This window comes from Zalophus californianus, chromosome 11, assembly GCF_009762305.2.
Source record: "Zalophus californianus isolate mZalCal1 chromosome 11, mZalCal1.pri.v2, whole genome shotgun sequence".
NCBI classification, from domain to species: Eukaryota; Metazoa; Chordata; class Mammalia; order Carnivora; family Otariidae; genus Zalophus; species Zalophus californianus.
This window is the reverse complement of record NC_045605.1, coordinates 43,814,045-43,838,995: the sequence shown is the minus strand read 5'-3', so window position 1 is coordinate 43,838,995 and position 24,951 is coordinate 43,814,045. Positions and strand designations below refer to the sequence as shown.

Genomic DNA, 24,951 nt, shown 5'->3' with positions numbered 1-24,951 from the left:
ATTCCTTGTCTGCCCCAGTGCTGGTCCTACTTCAGGAATATGTTAAGGCCTAATTAATATCTGTTAAGTTAATTAGTCCTTCGGGCAATAAGGAACCAAGAAGATTGATACAAGCAAAAGAGTGGTGTCCAGGGTAGATTTAAGAAGCTGTTTCCAGGGGCACCTGGGTGGCTCAGTCGTTAAGCGTCTGCCTTCGGCTCAGGTCATGATCCCAGGGTCCTGGGATCGAGTCCTGCATCAGGCTCCCTGCTCAGTGGGAAGCCAGCTTCTCCCTCAGCTCCCCCCCTCTGCTCCCTCTCTCACTGTGTGTCTCTCTCTGTCAAATAAATAAAATCTTTAAAAAAAGAAGCTCTTTTCATAGAGCAGGGAACACAGTATTAAGATGCTAACAGATGTGGAAAAAATGAAGGCAAAAAGGAATATACTGATCTGAAAACTGCTATGAAAGAAAAAACATTTGTCCTTGCCCATTGGTATTAGAGTAATGCAGAGAAAAGTTGCTCACTGGGGAAAGAAGTTTCAAGGAAGGATTTGCAAATAAAGTGGAGATTAACGAGGCCTTAAAGCCTGGGGAATGTTAAAATAACACGGATAAACAAAATCCAATTAATATGTGTGTTGCATATATGGCAAAGCAGCTAATGCCACATGCTCAATCCCAGGAAGCCTTCCAACAACCTGGTAGGGTGGACTTCTGCCTCCTTTTTAAGTAGCTGGGAGCGAGCCGTGGCTGCCTGTGTCTATGATAATTCCCCCAGAAAATGTCGCTTGCTAGGCATTTAGTCCTTAATAAAATCCTTGCGGGACGAGAACCACTTGGCCCTATTTTAAGTAGGCTTTGGTTTAACAGGACGCCTTTTCAACAGGCCACAGCCCATCTGGGGGGGTTATTAAAGTGCCCTGTGCTTCTAGCTGCTGCTTGCCCCAAGTCCTCCTAAGGAGAAGGCATCTTACAAAGGCCCTGACGCAGGAACATGCGCCAAGCAGAAGCAAGCTGTTGGATCACCACAGAGTTCTCTTTCTCAAGTGAAGCTATATTTTTAAATCTAAAATTCAGTAACCCAAACTCAAACTTCAAACTAAACTACTCCTCATACTGAGATGTAAGTTCTAGGCTTTAGTCGAGGTGCTTCAACTAAGATTAGAGAATGTTTTTTATCCAAAACGGAAATGATTTTTTCCCAGCAATTACTACAAAGCCCAGATTACAATTTCATAAAGAGAAAACAACAGAAGACACGGCTATTTTACGTCCCTTGGCTGATGCCACTGAAAGGACTTGGTGGAGGAATCCAGCTTGATTTGAAGCTTGAATAAAACATGGGATTGGGATTGATGACTAAGAAGAGGAGAATCCTGGGATGATAAGAGCTCCCCTTGGAATAGAACTTTACACCTCACAAGGTGTTGTCATCTGTTTTATTATATTTGACCTTCACAACAGCTGTCTAACATAGCACTTACTGCACGGTATTTTTAATCACTTATTTACAAGTCTGATTCTGCAGGAAGCCTGGAACACTCCAAGGGCAGTGACTATGTACATTTCCTACGCTTGGTATGGTGCCTGGTGCAGGGTAGTGGGCTGGGAGTATCAGGGAAATGAAGCAAATTCTATCACTTGAATGCCTCATATAAACATATTATTAGGGACGCCTGGGTGGCTCAGTTGGTTAAGCAGCTGCCTTCTGCTCAAGTCATGATTCCGAGGTCCTGGAATCCAGTCCCGCATTGGGATCCCTGTTCAGTGGGGAGTCCGCTTCTCCTTCCCCCCTTCCCCGCCCCCGCTTATGCTCTCTCTCTTGCTCTCTAATAAATATATAAAATCTTTAAAAAAATAAACATATTATTTAACCTGTACTATAGATGCAAAACCTGAGATAAGGAACTTGTGCCCAAGTCAAATAAAAGGCAAAATACTGCCCCAAATTGGACTTTAAATCCAGAGTAATTGCCAACATGTGATATTGTCTGTGTGTTAAGGACACACCAAAACTAAAGGGCTAACAAGACACATCCTTATGGAGCATCCAGGGAAATGATAACACCCAAGTTTATATCCATAAAATGACCTGATAATAAATTCCAAATCTCTCTACTAACATTGACCTGAACATTGCAGAGATGAATACCGAGGGAGTGGAGAATAAGAGAATGTCCCAGGATTGTGATAATGGTTGCTGAAAAAATGACTTCTGCTTAGAAAAAAGATTCCTTATGCCTTATGCATAATAAGTGATGAATTAACATTTTTAAAAATAAATAATCCTTATGTTAAAGAATCCATTCAAAATGACTCATGAAACAGGATTAGATGAAATAGTGATTCAAGTTTCCAGAGCACTTAGCTTTGCTGAATAGTTTGCCCTTATTTTTGGTATTATCCACCTAATGGGAGTATGGCAATAAGATTTGGTGGACATTGCGAGATTTTATCCATATTTTGTGGTGGGAATAAAAGTAGCGAGTATGCCTCTGTCATTGACTTCTTCCTCTAGAATACAAGAATTTGAACTGATAACTCCAAGGCTGCTCCTTTTGTGGCCTTAGTTCTATTAGAGACAGTTCTGGTTCCCTTCTTCCCTTTTATAGGAAATTATAAGCTATCAAATCTTTTGTCTCAAAATATACACAAAGATGTATATTTGTACATAACTACTAAATTATCTTACATATGTATTTCATGGGCAAGGACAACAGCCTTACAAAAGATTTTGACCAGCTCCTTTTTTTTTTTTTCCACCCAACAAAAAGGATGTTAGACAAGAAGAGGACTGAAGGAAACTGAGAGCAGAGGGCTGGGGAACCCAAGCAGTCCCATTACTATGTTGTATTATGCCAGGCTGAAAGAAGTAGAATATACTCACAGCAATTAGTGATTCTTTTGGAAAAATAAGCAAAGGAAATTAGGAATCTGGTTCATATTTTCATATTTGTGGCACTTACTAAAGTTAATCATTTCTAGTCCAATCACAAGACATTAGCTGAACCCAGTTTTTGTCAGACTTATAAAATATTTCCCTAAGAAATTTCTTATAATAAGATTTCAGGAATTATTATAAGTTACTCAAAAATCTATAACTTTGTTCCTTTGTTTTCTTTTTTTTTAAGATTTTATTTATTTACTCAAGAGTGAGCGAGAGAGAGAGCACGAGTGGGGGAGGAGAGAGGGAGAGAGAGAAGCAGACTCCCTGCTCAGCAGGGAGCCTGATGCAGGACTCTGGGATCAGGACCTGAGCCAAAGGCAGATGCTTAACTGGCTGAGCCACCCAGGTGACCATGTTCCTTTTTTTTTTTTCTGATCAATATGCTTTTATAAAACTGGTTGGCAAACTGTTTAGAAAGTAAGAATGACCATAGGTGGTTCATGAATAAATGTCTCCATGGTCAAATAAGTTAAGTAGATTTAAACAGCTTTCTGTAGAACTTCTCAAGTCTGTCTGCCTGCCTTCCTAACTTCCTTTCCTTTTCTTCCTCCCTCCCTCCCTCCCTCTCTCCCTTCCTTCCTTCCTTCCTTGTTCCTCAGAGTGCTCACCTGGTGGCCTGGAAGTGGGGCAGAGGGAGAGGGAGAAACAGAATCTTAAGCAGGCTCCATGCCCAGCCATCCAAGCCCCCCTCAAGTCTTTGTTTTGTAAGCATTACTGAAAATCTCCAAGAAGGACATATAGCAGGTAGTATTGGCTATACTAATTTCATCCATACTGTCACTTCTGCCTTTTCTTCTCTCCTACTCATGGAGAATCTCTTGCACTTGGTCTAACAATCTTCAGAATATAGTTTGTGAAGTTTTCTTCCAGGGAATTCTAAAAACCTGAACTTGAAACTGCATGTCATGTTGCTTTCTCCCTTCCTTATTCAAATCTGGGCCTTATTATCAGGATCACAGATACAACTATACCTTAATGTAGCCTGCTCCTCCAGTTTCCATCAGAATGAGTTTTATTCCTTTATTGTCAGGGGCACATGGGTGGTGCAGTCAGTTAAGCATCCAACTCTTGGTTTCTGCTCAGGGTCTGATATCAGGGTCATGAGATTGAGCCCCAGGTCAGGTTCCACCCTCAGCATGGAGTCAGCTTGAGACTCTATCTCCCTTTCCCTCTGCCCCTCCCCTCTGTGCGCTCTCTCTCAAGTAAATACATAAATCTTAAAAAAAAAATAAAAGAAAAAGATTGTCAGTTTTTGCCTTAAAAATCCTCAAGTTTAGTGGGAAGAGACAGGTGACCAGATAATAAGCAGTATTGGAGGTAAACTTAAAATACTTTAGAATTATGAGTTTGGGAGGATGTAAAATAGATTGTAAGAATTTTGGAAAGGTTTCAAAGAGGAATTGATACTAGATTTGGGTTTTGAAAACTGAGTAAGAGTTTGCCAGGCAGAACAGGAATGGGGGTTGGAAAAGATGGATTCAAGGAGCAAGGAGGGGCAATTCAGGCAGAGACACAGCATGTATTAGAGTGTGAAATTGTAGAAAGGAGTCAGCGTGTTTGGAGAGTGGTAAGAAATTTGGGGTTTCTGGAGAAGAGAACACACGTGCCAAAACATGAATAAAGGTCAAGAGTTAGAATAGGGTTAGTGTGTGAAGGTCCTTGTATTCTGAGTGCATGGGTTTGGATTTTTATCTCAGGTGGCAGATATCATAGTGGCCAGAGTGTGAATTCCAGAATCAAACTGAGTTTGGTTCCAGTGTGGACTTTATCGTTTACCTTTTTAAAGATGAAATAAGAGATCATACAGGTAAAGCACTTAAGCCAGTGTCTGGTGTATCTAAGCACCCAGGGAGAACCATGGGAGAACATGAATTTTATTTTATTTATTTATTTTTAAAGATTTTATTTATTTGACAGAGAGAGACACGGCGAGAGAGTGAACACAAGCAGGGGGACTGAAAGAGGGAGAAGCAGGCTTCCCACGGAGCAGAGCAGGGAGCCTGATGCGGACCAGGGAGCTGGGAGCCTGATGCAAGGCTTGATCCCAGGACCCTGGGATGACCTGAGCCAAAGGCAGACATTTAACGAGTGAGCCACCCAGGTGCCCCGGGAGAACATGAATTTTAAAGCAGAGAAATTATATCATTGAATTAATTTCATTGATATTAGATTTTATTTTACATACTTTCCCAGAATTGATTGTTGAGAAAACAACCATGTTGGCAGGGGGAGAACGGAAGAAAAGACAAAAAAAAAAAAAAAAAAAAAAAGACTTTCTAAGCTGTGTAGCCTTGGGTAACAGTTATACTAAATAGAATCTATTGAATGCCTGGTAAGTGCTGTGCTTGCATTATCTCATTTAGTTTTCACAGCAACAAATAGTAAGGGAAGTGCTCTATTATTATCCTCATTTTGCAGACAATGGAGATTAAGGAGGTAAAATGGTGGCTCAAGGTCACTCGCTAATGCTGGAACCAGGTTTTAAAGTCTTTGATTTCAGAATTTTCACTAAGTCACTCTACTGTATAGATTATTTAATATCCCTGGGCCTCATTTTACTCATCTGTACCATGGAAAGATCTTTCTTGGCAGAGTTTAGTGCATAACCAATGGGAAGGGACCGCTACGGTGTTTGATGCATAGTAATTATGCAAGGGTAATAACTGGATATTGTTATTTGCTTTAGGACATCTCTAAATGTAAGTTAGAACATTAATCTGAAACTGACTTTGGGGAGGAATGAAGAGAAGACTACTGCAGCAGTCCTATCACTATGAAACTAGCTGGCTTCATACTGGAAAGACAGAATGTTGCTCTCTGTGGCTCTGAATTTAATGTAACTCTGTGTGAAGTCCCTTCTGAACAGTCAGTTCAGGTTAATATTATTTAGTTTCTATTACTCTTAATTCTATTTGCACTGGCATAAGCTGTAGTTTTGATATCAAATGAGGAGTTAATGGGACACATAACTTTTCCTGTGGGACAGGGGTTTCTGTTGCATTGTAATTATCTGTTTTTTCTGGCTCTGTTCTCCTGTGGACTACAGATTTTCAAGGGTTCAGTCAAATCTTTATCATCCATTTATCTCCAGAGTCTTTTAAGTGCTTGGCTCATGGTAGGTGCTTAATAAATGAGCATTACTGAGGGAAGAAATAACTGAATCAAAGAAAGGCAAAACAGTCTTAACACAGACATCACATTTTGGGATTGCTTTTCAAATCTGAGTTCCTCATGCCTATGACATCACCATTACCAGATTCTCTGAAGGCTCTATGAAATATTTATACTCATTAAAATTAGATGTTACACTTACTAGGTGAAAATCAGTTACTCAAGTGATTGGGGATTAATATGTCACCTAATTGATATCATAACATTGCAACAGTAAAAATAACCACGTACCACCTTCCTTCCTTCAAGCCCTGGAGGGGGACTATAGATCTATTTCATTTGATTAGGGAGCACTTTTCCAAAGAGAGACCCGGAGGCTCAGAATGTCTGTGCCTCTCCTTCATGGGGTACAACTCGAGCACTTCAGAACGCAGACTCCAATGAGCACTCCGATAGACTGGCCTGGCTGAGACAGGAGATAGTAACTTTCACTGTTGGGGTTTTAGCCATCTCTGAGGTGGACCATCTCAGTGTGAACTCATACAAGAATTCCCCGTTCTTAGAGCACCTCCCTGTTTCAAACTCTCTTTCACTTCTCCTGCAATCAGGAGGTCTCTGCTCTGAAACACACTTAGACTGTCCACTGTGGAAATATGAAAAGATGACAAGTTATGCTTGATTCTGACAGAAGGGGAAACATTCACATAAAAGGAAAACAACAACATGATATTTCAGGAAGCTAGAGTGTTAGGGATACATATAATGTTCTTATTCCAAATGTGGGGGTGGAGGCAAAAGGGAGAAGTGAGGGAGTGTCTCTAAGGCCCTGTCATTATTTCAGGGAAGATGACAGTGTTCAGCTCTAGGGCTGCAAGCACCGGAAAACTCTCTCTCCCTGTCAGGTAACTTGGCTCTGGAAGAATCACCCCAGGCATGAATTCTCTGGGTCCTGTCCTTTGCATAAATTTCAGCATAGAAAACATAGGCAAATGAGATGCAGGGCAACACTCCAGCGTTTCTGCCATTGTTTGAGCTTCCCTTAGCCCTCCCTGGGACGGGTTGTTTGGTTAAGGCCACAGAACCAGCCCAGATGTTTGCAAAGTAAATATGCTTGACTCTGACTCTGGGAAGCAACTGGCAGGGTGGGGAAGAGTGGGATCCAATAAGAAAGAGGGCCTCAACAGCTGATGCTAAAAGTATCTGTAAAAGTCCAATAGTGATTCTTTCCCCAGCCCTTCTATTCAGTTCCAGAGGAAGCACACTGGGATTAACTACTGTAACCTCTTATTTAGAAATGGTCTACATTGCCTTTGTCTCCTCTCTGATACCTTTTCTCTTAATATTCATTTTCAACTTATTTCTCCCAGATAAATGTCATTGTGTGTGTATGTGTGTGTATTTATATAAACAAATATGAAGTTGGAAAAAAAGATTTGACAGTTTTAGACATTTTAGCCTCTCCTTTTATGTGTCTCTAGGCATTTTCTCCTCCCTAATGGAAAGCTCTCTTAGAACACTGAAGGACTCACTTTCCCTCCCAAGTACTTTCATTCTCTTCTATCAGGTTTTATTTAATGCTAAAGAAATGGGAAGGAAGAAAAAGTAGGAAGGGACGATCATTTGTTCCCAATGAATTATGCTTATCCATGGGACTGAGGTGGTCATTCCAACAGAACTATCCTTACTAGTGCATGCAATAGTCCCCTGGGCTTACCTGGATATATAAATGTAATAAGCCTTGTCATTACCTTGGCTATATCCAAACAAGCGAGGAAACAAAAGCTAACTATTATCTTGCTGTTGTAGAGAAACTTGGACTATTCCCAGTGTAGTTACATTGAATTGCTGTCTCTATGGATCTGGACCTGACCCAAAGAATATTGGTCTGGTTGACCTGGAGTCCCCTTATACCTTTGTGTCCTACTATCTCCTGTCCATCTCCTCACCCATATTCAATCAAGACTGCCTTGAGCAAATCTAATCGTTGGGCTGATTGGATCTAAACACTACCAAGAACAATGCATGACCCAATGGAGACCTAATGTTTACCACGAATAGCTCCATGTCATCTCCTAGACGAATGGATTATTCCACAATATCAGTTTATGGATATAAATTGGAACGACCTAGGAAACTTGTTACAGTACAGATTTTGTCTCAGTACATTTGATAGGCAGCCAAGTTTGGGAGGTCCAGTCCTAGACAATTGCTTCAAATCAGGACTCACTCTGGACAGAGCCCCTGTATTCATTTGAGACAGTCATTTTCACCTTGTCCAGCCAACTCCAGTGCTGTTTGACTGATTTTCAAGGACAGGAATTATGGCACTTTGTCATATGTGAATGGAAGGAAACCAGTAGGCCCAATAGTGGTCTGTTGTATTACTCCCACAAAATGATCCATTGAGACTTATCTTCTGGACACATTGAGATCCAAAGATGGCTGTATAAAGGGATCATGGACAGAAGGACATCAGATACACTAATGTGCACACAAATATATATGCTTACACAGGTACACACGCTCTCATTGCCTTGTTCCTGGGAGCCATGGACAAAGCTGGCCAAGCTCTCAGCCAGGGCTGCTCTAAATGATTGGTCAGACTATATGCTACACAGTTCCGGGCACCATTTTCACAGACAGCAACATGAATTCCACTGCCCCCCTCCAAGAAATTGTGCCATGCGGTGGTCCTTGGAAAAAGTTAGACATTATTTTGAAAGCCAGAAGGAGCCTACTACAGAGGAAGCAAATACAATGGTTGGGGTGAAAGTTCAACAGGGCTCCACAGGATTATCTTTTTGCTGTGCAGATGGATACCAAGTTCTGCTCTCAGCACACGCACACATACATGTACACACTGTACTTCCTGCACCTCCCCTTTTCTTTCACCAGGCTGACCTGCAGCAGCTTCCCTTCCACACCTTTGTACCACCGATGGATGCGAAATGCCACAACAAAGTAGAAGTGGAGAGTTAGTTCATGGTGAGTGAGTCCCCCGCTCAAGGCTCCTCCGACATTCTGAAACTGTTTAACGCCATTCTTGACAGTACTTGTCTCCAGAGCCCTTTTCTTGAAATGCGGTCCCATGCAATAAAGCACGTTCATTTCATGCAACACAGCTAAGTTGATGCTTATAGTTCTAAATAACCCAGTTGACTGGGCATAGTTCAGTTGGGAGTGCCTGGTAGGAAAGAACATGCATAGCACAGCGACAGGGGGTGTTGGCCACTAGACACAGAGAAAGAAAGGAGCTGCAAAGCTATGGTAGGTAGAGGAGGACTAGCTTTCCAGATTTCAGTTCATGAAAAGCCTCTTGCCTTGACAGCTCACTAGTTTGGCATGGCATTTGACCTTGGCTGTAAAATGATGTTACATTGAAAGGAAGTCAGATTAATTCCCAGGTTTGTTTGGGGTCAGGGCTGGAATCTTCCCTCATTGCAGTCCTTCCCTCAGAACCAGTCTTAGGCTTTTGCATTTGTTTTGACAACTGATTGGACAGTCCCGAAACGTGAATTGCCTCCAATCTCTTCCACTTTGCAAACTCCAGAAGCATTTGACCAGTAAGTTAAACTCCATGGGAGAACTGAATGTGAGCTAAGGCTTTAGACATGCAAAGCACAGGACCCTGGGAAACAGCAGCATCTGGGACAGGAGGCTCCCATCACTTCACATGGGGATGGCATGGGTTTTGCAAATCAAACACACACAGAAAACCAGTGGTGGCCCCGGTTGGACACACTGCATGGGGGACACAGTGGAGTGAGGACCTAGACCAGGGAGCCGCCTGTTCCTCTAGCTTGCCGACATTGAGTTCACACCACCTCAGGCCACTCACGGTTTGCTTACCTGCTCATTGTTGCTCTCCCACCATTCCCCACACTCCCTTTGGGGGTGAAACACTCTATTTCCGACTTGTGCTGGGCCAGTCTCCTGTCTTTGTACCTGGTAAGCATGAACAAGGACAGGAGCAAACAGAAAGATATGATTGTGTGCTTAACTGGCCAGGCTGAGGAAGAGCGGTGGCTGCAGAGGGTGGTCCCACGGTAAAGCAGGCTTCTGCTCTTCCCTGCAGCGGCTGACCTGTAATATGTATTAGATGCTTGTGATGGCATATGGGTCACATTGGGCATGATTTTGTTACTGCTTTTTAAATCACACATGATCTACACTTCTACATGGCCTATTACTCTATGCTTTCATCACATTTAATAGTCAATGGTAAAAGGAAGGCAATTCCTAGCCTCTAAGCAAAAGATTAATATCAATAAATTAGAATTCATTTAGTGTTTACCATGCACCAGAGATGGTGCTAGGATTTTACCTAAATTTAAACCTGGCAACAACCTGTGGCAGAGGCTCTGTTATGATTATATCCATTTTACTGAAGAGAAGAAACCTAAAATTGTAAGAATTAAGTAGATTGATCAAGGATTTTGAACACAGGGAGTCTCAGTTTAGAACCCACACTTTTAGTCATTGTAATGTGTTGCCTTCTATTGTGTTTTTTTTTTTTCAAATTGTTCTTTTCATTAACAAAACTTTGTTGAGTGGCATTATGTCTGAGCATTATATCAGAGCCTCGTGATGCCAAAAGAGAAGAGATGCTTCTTGGATGTAAGATGCTCATATAACCATTAAACTGAAATTGAACAGTCCGTATTGGGCTGCCTGCATTGTGGTGGATAGCTCAAACAGCTTTTGTATCAGAACTGGCAATTCACCACACCTAGAAGGTACTAGATGTTTCATCTAAAATAAGTTGTAAAGTTTCCAACATTAGTCTGCTATATGGACAGTTTTCAGAACCAACATGCTTTCATAGAAATAGTCTTTTTTTATCCATCAGTTTAAGCCTGTAGGTGACTAAAGAGGGTACAGTTATGCTCATTTGCCATATGAGGACATTGAGACTTTTTAACTGACTTGACCAATATCACAAGCCTCACTGGTAAAGAATAACTGTTAGTAGAACTGGCAAGGGCCCAAGACTCTTAAGGTTTATTGCCTTTTTCCTTTCTAAAACTGGAGCCTGATATGATGCCACTTCATCCATGCCCCTGGTGTTCAACAGGCAGTGATAAAGTGACTTGGTATCAGAAGACTTGTTTACCCTTGGTATAGTCATCTTATCCCTAAATTTCTTTTCTTGCTGTCTCAAAATTAATATGAAAAAAAACAAAATGCAATAAAAGCAAAGTCATTATTAGTCCTGGATAGAGGCCTTTCTCTTAATTTTCTTTTCTTTTAAGTTGTTAAAAATATTTAGTATTTGAATAAAAATGGCTCATTAAATCAAGCCAAGTGGATGGAATGGATTACCTTATTCAACAGACTTTAGTTGAGCATCCATTTAATTCTAGACAATGCACTTTGGCCTGGAGATATAGAGATAAATAATCCATAGGTCCTGCTTCACAGAGTTCACAGTGTAGTAGAGAAGGAGGGGAAGAAGGCTCATGTTGTTTATCAGTTTCAGCCAATGATCAAGAGAGAGAGTCTTCTGGAGATTTCTCTCTTTTTTTTTTTAAGATTTTATTTATTTATTTGACAGAGAGAGACAGTGAGAGCAGGAACACAAGCAGGGGGAGTGGGAGAGGGAGAAGCAGGCTTCCCGCTGAGCAGGGAGCCCGATGTGGGACTTGATCCCAGGAGCCTGTGATCATGACCTGAGCCGAAGGCAGATGCTTAACGACTGAGCCACCCAGGCGCCCTCTTCTGGAGATTTCTAAGAACAGTTTCTTTTTTTTTTTTTACTCTTGGCAAACAAAACACTGGAAATCATGGTCTCTTTTTGCTATGGACAATTGTCTGGTATGGTACTTAGCAATGCTACACGCATGTTGTAGGCATGAGAGAAGGTAAGCCAACATTCTAAAAAATGGTGGCACAGAAGATTAGAAGAATGTAAGTCCTAGACATTATCTCTGAGCAATGGAATTAGCCTGTTTCATCTCAGAACTTCTTTTTATGTGAGTCTTATCATGTCAGCCACTTTGAATTAGGTTTTAGATTCTCTGATGCCAAAATCCTCCTAGCTTTTACTTTGCTTTTGTTACTTTCTCTACCACAAACGAGTCTGAGAATTTCTAAGGTTGTTTATCGCATTAGGTTTGGATATTTATAAGTTCTCCTAAAGAAGCAAGTTACTGGGGCACCTGGGTGGCTCAGTTGGTTGAACGTCTGCCTTTGGCTTGGGTTGTGATCCCAGAGCCCTGGGATTGAGCCCCACATCCAGCTCCCTACTCAACGGGGAGTCTGCTTCTCCCTCTCCCTCTGCCTGCTGCTCTGCCTACTTATGCTCTCTATCTCTGTGTCAAATAAATAAATAAAATCTCTCTCTCTAAAAAAAAGCAAGTTACTAACAAATGCTCTAGTCTTACCTAATCATTTGTCTTCTTTTTAAATATTGTTCCCTTTTATACATACCATTGTATGTAAAAAAGTATAAGAATCTTCAGAGTTAGATTTTGTATAGGAAGAAAAAGAGGGAGACAGACTGGGTAGAACAAAGGATTATTTTCTCAATAACCCACATTTAGAGAATACCTAAACAAATGGCCCTTATAACCATGATACAAACACCACTGTTAATTTACTGGAAGCCATGCTAATTGTAGTCCTAACCCGTGTAATATGGGGATTTATAAGAAAAATATATATTTGGTTATTCAGATGACCAAATATAAGTAATACGGATGACCAAATATATATGAGAATATATATATATTTCTTTGATATATTTGATCTTCTACTGTGCCAGGCTCAAGGTTCCCCAAACCCTTGGAATTTCCTAAGCATTGAGAGTCATAAAGATGCCTTTTGTTATGTTAATAAGCTGAATCCTGAAAGCACTTAAGGATGGGGGCTAGTTGCCAGTGGATTAGAGGGCTTGAACTTCCAGGCCCACTCCCTTGCTCTGGGGGGCGGGGGGGGGGGCGGGCGGTAGGTAACCTGGAGACTGAATTCAACCACCAGCGGTTGATGATGTAATCAATCATGCCTTTGTAATAACACCTCCATAAAACCCCAAAAGGACGGGTTTGGAACGTTTCTGGGTTGCTGTACTCTGTGGGCTGCTCGAGGAAATTACTCAAACCTGAGGAGGGGGTCATGAGAATCTCTGGCTTATAGCCAGCTGGTCAGAAATACAGGTAACAACCTGACTTGCAACCGTCTCAGAAGTCCAAAGAGGGGAATCGTTGGAATCTCCAATCTACAGCTGGTCGGTTAGAAGCCCAGGTGATAGCCCGGGCTTTTGATTGGCATCAGAAGGGGTCGTGGAGGGGGGACAATCTTGTAGTACTGAACCCTTAACCTGTGGCTTCTCCAGGTTGAAAGTGCCAGAATTGACTTGAATTATAGGATACCCAACTTCAAGAGAATTGCTTGTTGGTTTGGGAAGTGCCCACACCCAACACACACACACACACACACACACACACACACACACACACACACACACGCGCGCGCACCGGAATTGAGTCCAGGAAACCAAAGTAACCAGTTACTCTGGGTTTAGTGCTGCATTTTCCAACTGATTAACTAATGGGCATTAACAAGTCAGAACACTGATGAGTACTTCAATAAAGCTTTTGGTCCCATGTTTGCAGCATTGGCCTCGGTCTGCATGGATTTGCCAAAGATTTTCCTCAATCACCTTTCCTGTCACTAGACTAAGAAAGTGTCAAGAAAAACAAAATAAAGAATACCAATCTGTTTCCCTATGTGCTCATCCCTCACCTCGTCCAGTTACAGACCCGTGTAAAGGTGGTCCTGGCTCTCTGATGATTTTGGATTTCTCTTCCAGTTGCCATCATGTCTGGGCTTGGAGCCAGATTTTTTTCCTAGTTTTCCCTTTGCCTTCCTGGCTTTGGACAGAATGTTTCTGCCTTAGTTTTCAGTCACTGTTTCCCTTTCCCTCTGTCCCAGTATGGGCCTTCCTAATAGCTCCCCTCCGTCCTAGTACGGACTTCCATAACAGCTTTGGAAACATCCAGCTCTGTTCCCATGCTGACTCCTCAAATACCAGCCTAGCCTCAGCTTTTGGACTCCAGACACAGTTCAGATCAGACACCTACCCTTAGGTAGTATCCTTAGCAATCATCTAAAAACACAGTTTCTGATTTTAAAATGTATGAGGCAGAGTGCAACCCACTGCATTTTATTTCCCAGATATATTGCCACATCATCTTTAGGATTATCCTAATTTTGGATGCTGACAATGATAAACTAAGGAGAGAAACTATGATATACATTTGAATAGCATTTCCAATATCTTAGACAACGTTTCCTGTACCATTTGATTCTCTCAACAAACAAAGTAATTATTATCCTCATCCTTCAGGAGAACCTGTGGCTCAGAATGCTTTACAATCTGGTCAAGTCTCCATAATGGCCAGTCACAGAAACAGGGCTAGAAAACATATGATCTACCTCCAAACATCATGCTTTTTATTAACACCTCACTTCTTAATGTCATTTTACACTGAAACAAACAAACAAACAAACCTTTTCTAAATAATCTGATAGCCCATTTGAGGGACTGAAAATGTCATACATGAAGGGACTAGTGTGTACTTAATGCAGGTGGGCTTTGAGCACAATATAGACCGATTGTTTTTTTCAAAGGTCAAATTTGACTACACCATGGCCAAGTAGGACAGATCACCCTCCAGGCCCCCTGCTAACATGGAAACAGACTGCCATTCCTCTGACTGAAGTTTACCTACAAGGGATACAAAAATCTAAAGGCCAAAGAGGCATTGCTGAGAACAGCTGTTGGTCGGTATTGATGTAGGGGATTCTGCGCCGTATCAGAAGATACACAAGATGAGGTGGTAGACTTTTTCAACAAGTCTGAAGTGTTACAGAGAGAACCGCAGGAAATCCCAAGTCAATCTTCCAAGTCAAATTGCTCAGGGGAGAATTCTAGCTGAAGACAGAAGGGAAGTCCTTACAGATCTTCACTTTAGAGGGAAAGAGTAAGGCTAAATCTAGTTCATGATTACAAAAGATTCCCTACTTCAGTCTCATCCTTCTGTCCCCTGTGTGTCTGTATGCAAGTAAATGTATTCAAATGGTTTACTACTTGTTCCCACAGATCTTGTGGCCCCCGTGTCCAGAAAAAAAAATAGCTTTTGTCCAGACTTGCAATGTCAAGTTGATTCACTCAGAGATGTCAGATTAAAAACAAACAAAAAAATAAGCATGATTAATAGCCTGAGAAAATAATGTCAGAGATGAACATAAGTTGGGAAAGTATTTGAGAAGCTGCCACGGAGCATACTGCTCCCTCCTCTATAAAATAAAAGGAAGGTAGAAGTTGACAGGTGGGGATCAATGCAAAGAAGCAATTAAAATGTAAAGAATCAGCTATATTGGCCCAGGAATTCTATTTATAGGAATTTATGCTAAGGAAATAATTCAACAGAAGCTCAGAGGCTTCTGCACAAAGATTTTTTTCCTTTCAGTGTAGTAGAAAAATAGCAGAAACTAAACAAAACAAGAACAAAGTGCTGGAGAATGGTTTAATAAATTATAGCGTAGCAATATTATGGAAATGTGTTAAATTTTGTATTGAGTAAAGTCTTTCATTTAGCTTCCAGAAAATTCCCCAAGGATGTATTTTAATCCCACTTACAATGAGAACTTGTTTTCAGATATGAATCATCTGAAGTCATTGCCTTTCGCCATGTGCTTTTTTTTTTTTTTTTTTTGACGCTATTTGTTTCACAATAGAAACCCAGGAAGATACAGATTTTAAAACTAATTCTGAGGTGCTTTACAAGCTTACACAATCTCCTCAACAGGGAAAACTTTTCAGGGAGGAGCACAACATTGATTGACCAGAGGGAGGATCTCCAGAAGAGAATAGGATCAGCCTAGAGAAATGTCATGGCAAAGCATTAATTAGAAGTTGCTGGCTTCTCTCTTAGGACTGAGGGATTTTCAGACAAAATAATTTATTCTTCCTGAAAACCGATGAGTCATTTTCCGACAGTTATTTTTCCTAACATTTTTGTGCATAAACAGCTGGAAAAGCTTTGGAGTCAGACCAAACTGGGTAATGACCAGAAGAGCCAATATATACGGAGCACTGGGAATATACCAGACACATATTGAGTACTCAAACTTACTGATTTAATCACTGCAACAGCCCTACACATTAGGTACTACTGATTTCCCTATTGTACAAATGAGGAAGAGCCAGGATGCAGGGAGATGAAGCGATTTACCCAAGGTTACCAGATTGGTTAACTCTGATGCATATTGTTTCTCACTAAAATGCTCATTACCAACACTAGCAGGGCCATTTCTTGGGCCTGGTTTTCTCTTAAATGGTTGAAGGCACACTGGGAACTGTGCTATTTTTTGAACTCTTTTATCTTTTTTCTGATCTCCTAGCTTAAGCCCCTGCCTCTGCTCTTCTTTTGACACTTCTTATGCTAGTGGAGAGGGAGCCTGATCCCTCTTCCCCTCTCCCATACTGACTTTGGTTACAATCTGCACTTAATAACTTCATTTTCTCAGCCTGGGGGTTGGTTGGAGCCCAAACCTCAGTGCTTCTCTGTGGAAGCAGATTTGCTCTGAAAGTAATGGAGACTCAGGGGCCCTCACAGCAGTCCCTTGCAAGGCAGTTTCTATTTTTCTATTCACATTTTGTTACCTTTTTCTTAAATAGAGTCCCTTCCCCAAATTGTATGACCTTACGTCTCATAAAACTTGAATCTACTGCGGTGCCTGGGTGGCTCAGTTGGTTAAGTGTCTGACTCTTGGTTTTGACTCAGGTTGTGATCTCATTTGTTGTGAGATCCAGCCCCACGTGGAGTTCTGTGCTCAGCGGGGAGTCTGCTTGAGATCCTCTGCCTCTGCCCCTCCTCTCTCCACATACCTGCTCGCTCGCTTGCGCTCTTTTTCTCTCTAAAATAAATAAATAAATCGAGTCCAGTGTCTGGCTCCTTGCTCAGTGGGGAGTCTCCTTGTTCCTCTGCCTGCTCCCCCTGCTTGTGCACTCTCTCTCTCTGATAAATAAATGAATAAAATTAAAAAAAGATAAATAAATCAGTGTGCCTGGGTGGTTCAGTCTGTTAAGCATCTGCCTTTGGCTCAGGTCATGATCCCAGCGTCCTGGGATTGAGCCCTGCATGGGGCTCCCTACTAGGCAAGGAGTCTGCTTCTCCCTCTGTACCTCCCTCCACTCGTGCTCTCTCCCTCTCTCTCTCAAATAAATAAAAAAATCTTTAAAAAATTAAAAATAAATAAATCTTAAAAAAAACCCAAAAAACAAAACTTGAATCTACTGCTTCCCAGAGTTTGCCTGCTCTCCCACAAGGAAACCATAAACCAGCTGTGTTATACTAGTGGACTTGCTAATGCTCTCTGAGTTACAATTGCCCCACCTGCCAAACGGACATGTTGGGGATCAGGTGAGAGAGTTTATGTAAAATTCTTAATCTTAACAGGTGCATATTAATGGTACTTTTATACCTCTCATTTTTTTTTTTGTTCTAATAACTTCTATAACCTGGTAGGTTTTCCCCAGACAATTCTGATGCAAAATATTTTGTCCTGTTTTCTCCACATGTCCCCTAATACTTAGGAAGCTATGGGTCCTCCTATGGGATAGGATCTGGATGACCCCCATTACATCTTGTGGATTAATGAATCTTTGATTTTTACCACCATTCAAACCTTGCTTGCAGGATCTGGGTGCTCCCACTTGCCCTAACTCAGGCTACGGGAATGTAGGCTGGATTTGAAAGAGAAATGCAGGCAAAAGAGGTTCTTTTCTTTATCTCAACCCGTCTCTCCTGTTGGTCTTTAGTAGTGCCTTTGGAACACTTATTTCAAATTCTAATTAGATATCAGTTTGCCTACTAGCTTATTATCTCTCATTAAACTGTAAACTTCATGGGAGCCAAGGGCATGTGTGTTCCTTTTGCAAGCACCTCTCGCAGGGCCCAGCACACAGCGACAACTCAGCGAATGCTTCTTTGCAGATTGCCACTGCAGAGATGGTAAAAGCAAGAACGTTTATCAAAGGTGAGGCGGTAATATTTATCCAAACCTAGTTCCATCTAAACTGCCTTTCCCTTTCTGTTGTACACACACGGTCATTCACCGGTTCTGATCACAACGGACTTGTTCTGTTGGCTACCCTCCTTTCTCCCTCTGTCCTCTTCCTTCATCTTCATTGCTCCGGCCCCACAGCCACACATAAAACTTTTCTTTTTCTTTACTTGTCTGTCTCTTGGCTACTGAGGGACAAATAAAAAGTGTTTCCAACTACCGCCAAGAATCTTAGTTCCCCTTTCTCTCAGGTTTAAAAATCACTTGATTTTGATAGGACCAAGAGGGGGTGGGGTGACAGAGGGAGGTTGCGGTGTTCCTGATCCCTGCGTGCATGTGAGGGGCTGAGGAGTGCCAGGAGGTCATGCTTCCTGTGACCGTGGCAGCTGCCTGAGAAAGGGGGCTGCCCCCAGAGAGAGGGGAGCAGTTGTGGCAAGTCTGGGTTTGCTGAGTTGTGCTCTGACTCACGTGAGTGTCACAAAAATCATCTCTACTCTAGTGCACTGGACAGAATGCACTAAAATCACAAGTCTTTGACTAAGGATTGCCTTTCCACCTCCCTTCTAGACTTCATTTCATTGTTTTAACAGTATTTTAATAAAGGCAGTTATACTTCTCCTGGTCTTAAGATAATGTCTTATGGTTTATTATAATCACATATAACTACAACAGATGGATTTACTAATTTTGCCATTTCTGAGCAGATTCCACATTGTTCAGTGTCTATCACAATAAATTGAAAGTGAGATTGTTTTAATTTCATAATGGGAGACACCCAAAGAAACATTACATAAAAATGATGCTACAAGGTCTTTTCTTTAGTAAATTTACTTGTTTCTTAAGTACTCATTATATACCAGGAGCTGAGCTAGTAGTTGCATGGTGATCTAGAAGTACAGGAGTTTATCATGGCAGAGTGTGATAAACAAAAGTATGCAGTTATACAGCATCATATATACTACACATATACACAAACTTATATGAATACACATACATTTATACACACACAATTGCACACATATCTCTAAATAATCATATACAAACACACATATAGGTAGAAATGCAGTAGTTCTCCAAATCTTTCTAAATATGTTGGGTTTTAGTTTACATGAGATAGGCAATAAATCAAGGTAATTAAGTGTACTGGCTTTGGAATTAGTCAACATGAGTTTGCTTCCTAGCAATACCACTTACTAGCTGTATGATTCTGAGTAACTTATATAACTTTTTAAAAAATTTTCTTTTTGAATAATAGGAGCAATGCTACTTAACTCATAGTGTTGATGTTTTGCATGAGGATTTTAGCATTTAACTTCACAAAGACATTATGAGGTAGGTACTATTATCATCCTCATTTTACAGGTAAAGAAACTGAGCCACAGAATGGTTAAGTAACTTGCAGAAAGTCACACAGTAAGAGGAGGCAAAGCCAGACACATATCTGAGCTGTTGAATTTGCAAGGTTGTGCTCTAGAACATTAGAACCAACATTAACAAAGGGATGACTAAAAGGGAAAAGAAAACTCATTTTAAAAACATCAAGGAGAAGCCAAAGAATAGGAAGAGGAGGGGGGCAAACATAAGTGCCAGGCACCGTGTTAGGAGTTTTTACATATTGTCTCAAGCATCCTTACAACGTTGGGGAGGGGTAGTGATGACTTTATTCAAAAGAGAACTATAGTTCACACAACTGGTGAATATTGATGTTGGATTTCGACAGTAGGTTCTTCTTATAAATAATATACTCAGACACATATCGTGTGTCTTCTAGATACTTAGCACAGTGCTTGGTTCTGTAGTTGACATTAAGAAAACTTGTTTCACTGCCTCTGACCTCAAAGAGTTTATAATCTAATGGGGATGACAAACATGGATGCCCTAAACAGTCAGGAACACTAAATCCAGGGTGAAAACAATACCACCACATGTGGCCAAGACTGATGGATCATAGAACTAAAATGGCAAATCTCATGATGGAATTCTAATTTAACCTGGGCTGAGAGGCACATTGTGCAGTCACGGGTTGTTGAATGCATAAGCGAAAAGACATGATGTTATTTTTTCCTTTTTTTTTTAAGATTTTATTTATTTATTTGAGAGAGAGATTGAGTGTGTGTGTGCATGCATGTGAGTGAGCTGGGGGAGGGACAGAGGGAGAGAGATCATCTCTAGCAGACTCCCCATTAAGCACAGAGCCCCATGTGGGCTTCATCTCAGGACACTGAGATCACGACCTGAGCCAAAATCAAGAGTTTGATGCTTAACCAACTGAGCCATCCAGGTGCCCCATGATGTTATTTTTCTATTTTTCTTTCTTCTCACACAGGACCTATCAGACCAAAGGGCTTAGCTCTCTCCATCCCTAGAGAGAGGGTAAATTGAGGGGGAGGAAGAGGAAAACCGATGGGGGCAAGTTCATTGCTTTGCCTGTTAGTGCCATGTCAGAGCCACATTGGTATCCTTGTGCCCACAACTGTGACTAGAACCTGGCAGGGTTTGATAAAAGAAATGTGCTGATTTGAAGGAATAAATGAGGAGAGGAAAAAAAAGATTATTTCAGGGAAGACCTAGAGAAATCACAAGAGATACAAAAAACACTACCACCAGGACCCATAGTATCATGTTTTCCTTTGAGGCCTTTCCTGTCTGTTCTTAGATAACTATGTCCTTTTCTGTGCCCCTGCCATGCCCCCAACAAAGACTTGAAGGACCTACAACTCTCTACTGACATTATCTGTTTACATCTCTGGCTCCGTTTTGAGGAAAGGCATCGTCTAGGGGAAGGACAATATTATATTCATCTTTATTATCTCCAGTGCCTAAAATATCATCTTGCTTACAGCAGACAACATTATGAATAATAGGTTCTCAGCAAACAGTACCTGTTTATTATTACAGTCAGGATAATAAACATGCACTGAGCAGAGAACCTTGCTTTCCTGTGACTGACTTCCGCCCAACTCTTTCTAGCCAACTTGTTTTTGTTGTCTGGTATACAACTTAGATCCTCCTACCTCTACTGACTTCAATTCATTGATTTGGATCCCATTCTCTGTACAAGTGTGCATTGCCCCCTTGTGTCTCCTCTGGTGAAACAACTCACGAACCCCCTTTCCGTATTTCTCCCCCTTCCTGTGAGGCTCTGCTGCCCTCTAGGGGGCCTTGTTCATCTCAAACTTCTCAGGATCCAGTTTGATCTTCATTTGGCAGCACAGTCCTTAGGGGCTAGCTCCCAGGGTTCCCTTGCCTGCACTTGTCACCCCCATCTTACAAGCCTGTGGCTCCATAGTGTCATGGGTTTAGGGATATTTTACTCGGGCATCAGCAAGCAAGGAGGATGTCAAGAATGGAAATTCATCACAAGTGGAGGTTTTGAGAAGGCTGCTGTGGGGTCTCACTATGCTTGGAACCAACAGGGTCCTCAGTTATGGGTATTTCACTTGCATCTCAGTAGTTTACATATTACATCAAAATGTATTCTATGGAATCCAGTAGCCAACTAATGGATGTGTTCTACCTGATGAATGAACAATGATTTCTGTCTTCGAGTGGGCCTCTGGGAGACAAGAACTTCCTCAAAGTGTCTGGGGACTCAATTGCTTTTTGTCAAAGCCCAAAGCAACATCCGGTTGCCATATCCAGTTAAGGATGACCCTTAAGTCTATCTAGTTTGACTTTGCTGGAGCTGCTGACTACTTCTTCATTTATGAATCATTCTTTTTCCTTTTGTGTCACCACTTGCATCTGGGGGGGCAGGGGTACTTGGTCTATTCTTTAGGAATTCTTTGTCTAGTCTGCAGACGTGCTTTCTTTATCTAGTCTCTGGTTCTTCCCTTGGCTCTCCCTCATTGTACTTCAAACACTAAACTCTCCTGATCTTCAGGCCTGTTTTCCAGCAGCTTCTTGGACTCATTCACTTAGATGTTCTCTTGGGAATCTTGAATTTAGCAATTCCAAAACCAAACTTGTGTTTTCTTCAAACTTTCTCTCCTTTACCTTGGGATCATCTCTGGTCCCAAGTGTCTCCTCATTTCATCCTCTTATCATCACATGTGGATGGCTCCCCCCAATCCTTTTATTTTAATCTCTAGCTTGGACTTCTCTAAACTTATAAGACATAGTATTAATGTGTCCAAAACTGAACACTTGATTTTACCCTTCAAAACTCTCTTCCCCAAGTCTGAATTACAACAATCCCAATCCTCCCATTTACACAGGTCATAAACCCAGAGCTCATCTTTATTTTTTCTCTTTCCTTTATATACAACTTAATGATTAAGTCCTATCTCTTACCAAGCCTGTCATAATGGATGTCTGATTTCTTTCTTTCCTTCTCTTCTTTCCACTCTACATTCTATTCTATCTCTAGAAACCAGACGGATCTCTTTAACATATTATTCTCATCATGTAACTTCTCGATACTTCCAAAGTTTTCCACCACATTCAGGACAAAAAACAAAATCTGTACCTCACTTAGTCTGATCCTCAAGTGCCAGTCTGCATTTTTCTCTTACTGTTCTCCCCTCTTCTTATCTTACCCCAACCACAATGGATTCACTTGCCGCCTAAGTTGACAATCTGGTTCCTGCCTCAAGATCTTTTTACCTGTTGTACCCTCTGCCTGGAACACTTAGCCTCCACCTCCCAGATCTTTATGTATCTTGTTTTCTCACTTCATTGTGCTCTCTGTTCAACTGATTCAGAGAGGCTGTTCATGACACCATATCTAAAAATATCCAAAATAACTTGCCAAAGCTCACTGTAGTCTCTCACCTTTCTTTATAGAAATTACACCTACCTGGAATTACACGATGTATTTTTTTAATATTTGGAAATATGTTATGTATTTGTTTATTTTTTATCATTCTTTCCAAATAGAATTGAAATTCTGTTAGGGCTGAAATTTTGTTTTGTTCGCCATTTTATCCTCAAAGCTTTATCCAGTTCCTGGTACACAGCACATTCTCAATTAATACTGGCTAGATATACTCGGTTAATAATGTCAGGCTATTGAAATATAATCTGAGTCCTTATATAACTCATATAACTTTGGCTTGATCTTCAATGGGGTGATGTATATAAAATGTATTATGTATTAGTTTGAAAATATTTTAAAATAGCATGTAATACCTCAATAACATCTAATACCTGATTAAATATGTTTAAGTTGAGGACAAGAACAAATTAAACATTGCTAACATTTTGAGACTGGGAAGTAACATTTGTTACATTTAACAGAAAGACAGAAATAGTGAAACTATTACAGAAAAATTTATCTGATATAAAAGTGAGTTTTGGATGTGTTGGGGTTGAGATCATGCCAGTTATGAAGATGGTACTATCCAGGTACCATGTGAAGACTAATGACCAGAGCTTAAGGAAGACTACTTGACAATTGAAAATACAATGATGGTTGGGTTCTCCAAAGAAAAGAACACAAGGAAAAAGGAGCCAAGGACCATGAGTTGATCTTAGAGAGATAGCTAGGAGACAGGAAGTGGTCCCACGTAGCCCTAAACTCTGTACCTTTGTGCCTGCTGTTATCTCTTGTTGGAATGTCTTCCCCTCCCTAAGCAACTTGAACACTTCTACTTAGCTTTCTTTTCAATGCTACTCCTGTGAATTTTTTTAGTAGATCACTGAGAATCGAAATTGATAACTGATTCCCCCTTTTCAGACCAACAGAAATATTTTTTTTTCAGCTGAAGAGTAATGGAGGATATAATAAGGCACAGTACAAAGAGCATGAGGAGTCACCTGGCAGTCATGGGTTTAATTCAGTTCAATCATAGGCTAAGTGTACAATCTTGGAAAAATGATTTCATCTCTCTGAGTCTCCATTTCTTCAGCTATAAAAATTAGTGTATCTTTACTTTTCAAGGTTGTACAAATTAAATGACATATGTAATAGTTCAGAGCACACTGAAGGAGCTCGATAAATATTCGTTCTCTTCTTGTGTGTGTGTATGTGTTGGGGGAAATTGGGAGGAATGCTAGAACAATCAGTGGCCAAATGACTCAAGAAAGGTGGAAAAACTGTTTTAGCCAAGAAGCTAGAGAAAAGGATATTCTTATCTTCCCACTGTTTATTTCTTCCTCAACAATTCCATCTTTACCAAGGGAATGGAGATTGAGGAAAGAGGAAGAATCATTAACTCACAGATTTATGCCTAAGGCATACTTTCTTTTGGTATGAAGTGTTGTGTTCTGAAAGAGATGTGACTTGCATGCCCCAGATATGGTGTAGCTAGCTCACTTCCAAGCAGGGCTAATACAAATAAAAAGAACATTTCTGGAAACAAAACTTTGAAAAAAATGCTTAGTTTGCCCCCCACCAAATTTGTATCAATTAATTGAAAATATTTTAATCAAATTCAAGTAGTAACAAATAAAATCACTAACGTCACTTGCAAATTAAAATTCACTATAATCACAGCATTCAAGAATATCAATTCATTATACAAAAGGAATGTTTTAGATGCAATTCATCAAAATCATCCAGACATAGTCTTTTATAGTTCCACAAATATACGTCAATTATTGGAGAGCCAAACCATTTAATTAATCATTTCAAAGCATTTCTCTTCACCCAAATTAAATACCTGAAACATATCATTCGTAACACTACAACCCACCAGATCTAAATTTTCTTAGCATTTACCTCTACCTACCCAGTGAGATATATTTAATTTTTGTTAAATATAACAGAAATATATTTAATATCTGTTAAATATAACAAATATATTTAAATGCCATATTATTAGGCAGTGGTAGAGCAAAACTTGACAAGTCGACTTATTCTCTTGGAAAATGAACTACTATTGAGTGCTGATTCACCATT

General features: G+C 40.7%; 1 protein-coding gene across 4 annotated transcripts in view; it reads right to left on the bottom strand.

The window, feature by feature from the left end:
• The window catches only part of GRM5 (glutamate metabotropic receptor 5), a 613,582-nt gene that overhangs the window by 12,613 nt on the left and 576,018 nt on the right, over positions 1-24,951 (bottom strand). For 3 of the 4 annotated variants that reach the window (XM_027581095.2, XM_027581096.2, XM_027581094.2), the window contains exon 9: positions 9,888-9,983. The exons of the other annotated variant lie outside the window; for it this stretch is intronic. In XM_027581095.2, coding sequence (XP_027436896.1) covers positions 9,888-9,983 — 96 coding nt within the window. The remainder of the gene's footprint in view (positions 1-9,887; positions 9,984-24,951) is intronic. 4 annotated transcript variants of the gene reach the window in all.